The sequence below is a fragment of the Curcuma longa genome, chromosome 7 (assembly GCF_044706935.1).
Source record: "Curcuma longa cultivar G26 ecotype Majalengka, Jawa Barat chromosome 7, ITB_CL_G26_1.1, whole genome shotgun sequence".
Taxonomy (NCBI): domain Eukaryota; kingdom Viridiplantae; phylum Streptophyta; class Magnoliopsida; order Zingiberales; family Zingiberaceae; genus Curcuma; species Curcuma longa.
The window spans coordinates 4,978,315-4,985,947 of NC_133867.1; the positions used below are offsets into that span (position 1 = coordinate 4,978,315).

Genomic DNA, 7,633 nt, shown 5'->3' on the forward strand with positions numbered 1-7,633 from the left:
AGCGAGTGTTAGAATTGAATCTAAGCAGATCTAAAATAATGCAGAATTGAATGAGATTTATCATAATGTATCTATCTTTATTTTGTGATGCAGATGGGCAGACAGTTTGGAAAATGGTGGCACTCATGGACGTGGTGGATCCCATGGGAACGGCAGCCGGTCGTCTTCCACCTCAAGGAGAGGTGGTAATGTCCGCCGGGGTCAGAGAGGCGGTCGCACCGGCGGCTGCACATTTGTATCAGCAACTGGAGAACCAATATCGGGTAGCTGCTTTGTATGCGGTGACCCCTCCCATTTTGCAAATGCCTGCCCCAACCGTGGCAGGTAAATAATTCTTTTGAAAGTTCCACCTCTTGCTGTTATTATTGTATGTATTTATCGTTCATTAGTTATCTGAAAATGTTCTTCATATCAGTTTTTGAGTATCAAGTGAGCGCTCAGATCCTTCTGAAATGTACTCAATCAATTAATCAATACTGTAGAATTGTATTCGAATATCATATATATTTTTTAAATTCAAATTCAAATATTAATATTTATATATTATTCGGTTCCATTCAGTTTAGTCCACTATAGTGCAGTACATGTTGCAGATAAGCAGGATGAGGACGATAAACAGCCAGGGAAGCAAGCAGTGATACAAATGTAGCTGAACATCACATGCATACACACATTAGCAAATGAGTATCGCAATGAAGCCGGCGACGACCTGGTAGGAGGAGGCTGTTAGCCACGGGAAGCTGGCTGGCGAGGAGGCGATAAGGAAGGATTGTGGCTGTTGCAAACAGAATGAGGATATCTAACAGGGACGTGTCCAAGGCCAGTGCAAATGAGGGCGGCAGAGGGGACCTTGTGGATCACCAGATCGAGGAAGGAAATGAGTAAGAAATTATTCTTAAAAAATATACAATTTGGCAGCATAAAATAATTAATTTTTCTGGGTTTTTTTAAGAAAAATATTTTAACGCAAAGTTACTTAACAAAAAAATAAAAAAGGATATATATATATATATATATATGAGAGAGTGAGTGAGTGTGTGTTCTAATATTCTGTCCGTTTGATTTTGTGCATGCAGTGCGCGATAGAAGATTTCGGAAGTATTTATGGAGTGTATCAAATAAGTATAGAATAACAATTTGACATACCACATAAATAATTAATTTTTTTATTTTTTTAATATTATAATTTAATTTTTAAATCATAAAAAAATTAAATAATTTAATCGTAAATGTAAAAAATTAAAAAAATATATATTAAATAGTACTGTTATTGTTTTGGGTGTTCGGAACACTTTCGGGCGTCTAAAATTTTTTATCGCAAATGATTCGGACAGGATAGAGCATGCAAAATATTGAAATTATATATATATTTTTAAATTTTTATTTTTTTATGTGAGAATTGAAAATAAAATTTGGATAAAATCTCATTTCTAATCTTAAATCCAAAAAAAAGGATTTAAAAAAAATATTGAGTCAATTTGTCAATATCAGTAGCTGTTCATGTCTCACGGATGCATGTATAGGATAGCATTTCACGTGTAGGGTCTTTTTGGTATTTAGAATGAAACTAACTTAAGGGGTGCTTCACGTGAGTAAGTTCAACAACCAATTTAACCTTAATCATTTGTAAATTTATTGACGAGATTAAAAAACCTAGATCATTGTATGATGAGAGGTTTTATGAAGGCCCTCCTTAGTTTAGTTCTTTTCCTATAGTCGAGATAAAACCATGAGTTTTAATACTCTAGGGGTATTCTTGATAAATTTAAAATTATGTTTGAATTTCAAAATTGGCTAAACCCGAAGGAAACAAATGAAATTTTCAAAATAAAAAAAATACAATATTAAACACCAACTAATTGAGATAATACTCATAAGAGATCGAAGATCATCCAACTCATGACGTCCTCCTCCTTCCTCGCACTCTCTCTTACCTTTTGTTATTTAAGGAATAATAACAAAATTGAATAATATTTTAAAATTAATCTATTTTTTCTTATTAATATTAACTTCAAGTATTTTTTTTTAATTTATGTAAAAAAATATATAGTTTCATATAAAAATCAAATATTTCACACTTCAAATTTTCTATAATTATATTCACATCTTCCTATAAAAACAGAGGTAATTGATTAGCTATACATAAACTCCACTAGAATTCACCTAGAGTTTTGTCTATCCTTTTATCAGAGTAAATCATCACTTCAATAAGTATTTGATAATTGCTCCAATTGATCTAAAACCAAACTGCAACTGGCAGAATTTGTGAGACAAATAAAATTATATCTGATATATAATGATGAATTGCAATTTTAGTATGTTTCAATGGTTATACCTTCGAAATAGAGTTGAGCTTCGTTAAGTAGATATTGTTACAACGGACAAGGATCGAATCTCAACAAAATTAAAAAAATATCTCCCTACAATGACTAATTATAATTTTTAATTTACCTTCTCACATATGATCATGATATCGACTATGTGAGGCCGACCATGTGACGAATTCCACCTTTTACTACAATAGTTACATGATTTTGCAAGTTCAGTAACATAACAAAAAAAATGCATATTCAATAAGATATTAAAAGGAAATATTTCATAATAAATCTAGAGGAAATAACAAGAAAAGAAAAGAGAGAGAAAATAACTAGAGTTGAATCCGACAAGAATTGAAGCAAAAAAGGAGTATTTTGAGGACTGAAAACTTATCACCTCACTTTGCTCTGCTCTAATCACTCTGGTTGATGCTGCAATGCTCCTATTCGCGGACTGTTTCATGGAGCTGCTGCTGGATCTACAATGACTATCATTTCGAGCCAGAAGCCTTGGATTTACTAAAGGTTGAAGAATGCCGAAGAACCTGATGCTTTGACGATGCAAGCTCTGAATTTCAGATGATACTGATACATAGAGATTCCAGTACTACAGATCAGCAGTACACTACAATTAGCAGACTTGTCCCATTGAGCTAGTTAAGCATAGATTATTAGCACCAGTATTCAGTAAAATAACATAATTTTCCGGCTCCTAGATAGTTTATTCTTCAGCAACAAAAAGATAGTTGTTGCCAAATCAATGGCTGTGTTAGAAACTAGAAAAAAATGTTGGATTTACATCAAGGGTTAGTGGGGGGAAATAGTTGGAAAAACAAGACACAGGTCTATGATATCGTCAAGAACCAAAGAATACGGATCATTAGGCAAAGAGAAGAGTGCTAGCCTGCGGTTAAATTATCCATGGATGTTGCATTGTCGGAGGTAAGGATTGCTATAGTCAAGGAATCTGGTCCAGTAACCTTTATATTTTGTAATTGCAGTATCTAGCCATGGTTTCATGTTTCCATCGTAATGGATCACTGCTGCCTTCTCAATCTCTGTCACTCCGACTCTCAAATCAGAACCGAGCCCAAAAACATGCCACCGTTTGTCCAAGGTCACAGTGTGGTTGTAGAAAAGCAACTGACCCAACGGAAGACTTCCGGCCTTCCACAGATGCCTACTCCCCTGCAGCGGAAACATGATTAGGACCAAACGAGAGACAAATCTCAGATTTCTGTGATCACAACTGAAAAGTCATCATAGTTGAGGTTCCCAACCATGTACACAATTGAACTACTAAAATATGATAGTGATTCATTTCAAAAAATAGAGTGATTCAGCATAAGCTCACCAGAAGTTCTAGCGTCTGTAAGAACAACAAATTGACTGAAATTACAGCGCAATTTACCTACACCCCGACTTCAAGCAACTAAATACCTCACACAGTTAGCAAAATAAACATTTTATTCAATAATTTCAACTACAGAAGCCTCTGAAGTAACATATGAAAATAAATCAAAAAGCTCCATCAAACTGAATAGGCAGGTTTGGATGGCAACTATAGTTATACATGCTAACAGCAAAATCAAAGGAACTCAAATGATTCAAAGAAAGGAAGAAGACACACAGAATTACTTACAATTTCATTCAATTTATGATAAGTTGCCGTCAGACCTCGTCTTCTCCACTCCTGCAGGTCAAATATATTCATACCAAATGCCCATAAACATGCCTTGCCATCAAAACTATTAGCGAATGCTGGATCTGAAACATTCACAAGCATTTCCAATTTGTGTGATGACACATTGTCCTTGCACATTTCCACTGCTCCATTTACATTACCTTTCATATCTAAATTCCACAGTTCTGGTAAATCTCTCTGCACCACCACATCGTGGTCCAAAAGCAAAATCTTATTAAGGGAGGGGAAGACCTCTGGTAAGTAAAATCGAAGGTGATTGAGTGGAGAAGTATATCTTGGATCAGCTTTAGCTGACTGCATGAACATTGAATTAAAGCCAGTAGGTAAGAATACAAAATCATCCAAACTCTGTATCTGAATAGTTGCTTTTCCAGGTGGATTCAACAAAAACCACATTAGCATTGCTGGAAAATTGAAGGAATCAGTTACTACATGAAAGACAATTTTCTCGGGCTCCTGCAAAAGAACTAGAAGTAAAAACCCTGAAGAAAAGCATTTGAAAGACATAAACAACTAGTCTACTTGACATATAAATCCTTCATCTTCATTGGATAAATCACAGCCAATTAAGTATTGTTTGGCCTCTTATACAAGATATGTAAAGGCATTCTACATTCCTACCAAACATAAGAATCACCAACATGACTAGTTGACAGAGAATCCATCCATTTTCCAATTAGAAAAAATCGTTATCATGACCTGCATTGATAGGAGAATATGAAAACCTATGTTGTCTTGGATGGAACTAAGAGGAAAAAGGAGAAGAAATAACTGATTCTGAAATCAGTTGTTCCAATACACAGCTACCACATGTTCTTTTTGTGGATTTTTCATTGATTATTCTGTGAAATATAAGGCACAATTAACAAAATGATGGAGGGTAAATAGGAAACATTTGTGTCTACTCGGACAGTAGAAGGAAAGCAGTGGTTATCATACAATTTATACAAACAAGTGAAACATAGGCATGCTAAAAACAAGATTGCAACAGCTAAATCCAGCATATGCATCAACATTAACAGCTTCATAGTACAAATTGTAACCACTAACACCTAAGTGGCCTGGGTATTTCAAACAATATGGCTATGTATAGATAAGATCAATCTAATTGGCCCCAAATAGTTAGGACAACTTATTATTCTTTTTTTACAATATCAATAGCAACAACATATCACAAAGATAAAGGCCATAGACAATGGCATCAAAATTTCTTCAAATAAATTTCTAGTTCACGCTACCAGAATAGAATAGCCGGAGTAGTGCAAGTAATACTCTCAGTTTCTCAAGAATGTATGTCAGAAAATATGAAAGTGATAAGCATAAACAACATAAGTCATTCTTACCAGTGATGAATTTACTGTTGACTTCACAACCACTGAACATGCCAGCACGTTGTCAGAGAAAATAGCATAATGATAAAGATCTGGCTTATCAAAATTATGACTGTTGGGCAATTTTCGCAAATTGGGGTGCAATTCGAAATATTCAGTAGTCAGACGCATAGATAGGCAGTGAAAACCCCTAGGGAAGGTCCTACCAGTAAGACGAACAAGATATGAAGCTTGGTTCTGTTGAGCCCTGAGTTGTTCTTTAGCATTGAATAATTGGGCACGTAATTTTGATGCCATTGTGGAGCACTCTGGATAAGCTTTTCTGGCTTTTGACAAAGTTGCTTCCATGTTTTTCATTTTCTGCAAGTCACTGAACAAGCTCTTTTCTCAGTCAAAAAATAATGGGCAATTCTATGCATGAGAACACCCATTGGGCATATACAAAAGTTGTTTGGCCATAATAGTGATTTAAAAGATATGATTGCACACAATCAACTTTCTCTAATTTGCAATTTGCAAGAAAAATAAGGTACCTTGTAAATAAATCTGAATCTTTGTTGGCATGGCTAAGAACCCTATCTATCTCTTTAATCCTAAGCTTTAACTCTCGTACTAAGTGAGTGTTACTATTTGAAGAAGAAAAGTGCACATATGCCTTTGCCATTACTAACTGATCCTCCATTTCCCATATCTTGGCAGTTGATGATCTAGAAGGGGGCTTTCGTATGGTCAAAACACCAGTTTTTTTGTCAGATGATTTCTGCTTCTTATCCTGTTTTAATATAAAAAAGCATGAAACTAATTCAACGCTAAAAGGATAATAAAGCACACGTATTTAAGATCTTCCAGGTATAGGTTACCTTCTTATCTTAAATTCTTTTATAGAATACCATACCATCAAAGAGTAAATGAACAAACAACAACAACAGCTAGATATCAGAAACAGAAGTGTAAAAGTAGTCCAAGTAAAATGACCTCTCCACCAGCAGAATTTGGTACATGATTAGGTTGATTGTCTCCATTTCCACTATGCCGTGAACTGGAGTCTTTCATGCACAAGAAAAAAAAAAAAGGAAGGAAATAAAAAGTTCATCAAATGAATCGGACAGGGGATTAAACACAACAGTGGAATGTAGCAACATATAAAATACAAAAAAAAAAGGCAAATAACTACCGTTGGTTACTCCAGAAGTTGTAACATTTTGATTGTATTTAATCTGAACATTCTTCAAATTATCATCTTTATAGATAACTCCTTTCAGTTGCAGGTCATCACTAACTTCCTGAAACCCAAAAAAAATGGTCACTAACCAATAGTATGGGCACCAGCTCAAATTAACAATAGAATTATCAATTAACCAGCACGCTAGATTGATTAATCAATTGATCAACTGAGAATGAGACATAATGTTCAACCCATATACCTGCTCCATCGAATTGAGCTGCATGGCAATAGAAGTATGCCCCTGCATTTTCATACATGTTTAAAAAAAAATTAAAAAGGGCATACTTGGAGATAAGAAAGAAATGAGAAGAACATCAAATGAATTAACATACAGGGGAGAACCCATTCAGGATACCAGAGCCGTTATTGCCAAAGTTCTTCTTTTCTGTACCGAATAAATAATTACCAACCAAGATCACAGAATGAAAACGAGAATCCAGTGCGAATTAGACAAATCGAAGCAGTGACGTATGATAAGTGTGACCATGGAAGGGGGAGTTTTCGGCGGCGGGGACGCTGAGGAAGAGGACGAGCGGGGCGATGAACGAGACGACAAGGAAGGCGTAGACGACGACCTTACGCCACAGCCGGCGGAGCGCCACCATCGCGGACAGCATACACGAGAACCGCTGCCCCAATTAAGCCAGAGCATTGGGCGAGATCGCCATCGGAGCTAGGGTTTAGGGATCCACCGGCAAAACTCGGCAACGGCAAAAAGATACAGCGATTCGAAACAAGATCGTCGTTTCCTGCATTTATATATATATATATATATATTATATATATAAAAACTCTTATTTTAAATTATATTATATATATATATATATAACATTATAAATTTTTTAAATATAATATGTCGTATGTGAGATTTAAACTGTCTTTCTCTCTAATAAGGTCTTCTTAACTTTACATTGCATCATAGTTCAACGTAGGTGGTTGGTGCATAAATTTAATTATGGGTTTATGCATGACATTTTGATAATTATTTTATAATATATATAATTTAAAATAAAATAAATATTTTATAATATATATAATTTAAAATAAAATAAATAGT

The 7,633-nt window shown here is 34.9% G+C and overlaps 2 protein-coding genes across 2 annotated transcripts in view; one reads left to right on the forward strand and one right to left on the reverse strand.

Moving 5' to 3' along the window:
• The window catches only part of LOC141832494 (DNA topoisomerase 3-alpha), a 31,852-nt gene extending 31,524 nt beyond the window's left edge, over window positions 1–328 (forward strand). The window contains exon 25 of the mRNA XM_074719997.1: window positions 94–328. Within this exon, the coding sequence (XP_074576098.1) occupies window positions 94–328 (235 nt within the window). The remainder of the gene's footprint in view (window positions 1–93) is intronic.
• Window positions 329–3,043: 2,715 nt separating this feature from the next.
• LOC141832133 (putative galacturonosyltransferase 6) lies at window positions 3,044–7,271 on the reverse strand. The gene is made up of 9 exons (XM_074719619.1): window positions 7,061–7,271; window positions 6,909–6,961; window positions 6,776–6,817; window positions 6,526–6,634; window positions 6,327–6,397; window positions 5,885–6,123; window positions 5,364–5,721; window positions 3,958–4,476; window positions 3,044–3,503 (listed from the first exon to the last, which is right to left on the reverse strand). Exons 1-9 carry the CDS (start codon window positions 7,191–7,193, stop codon window positions 3,231–3,233), a joined length of 1,797 nt encoding a protein of 598 aa, XP_074575720.1. The 5' UTR covers window positions 7,194–7,271; the 3' UTR covers window positions 3,044–3,230.
• Window positions 7,272–7,633: the final 362 nt, after the last annotated feature.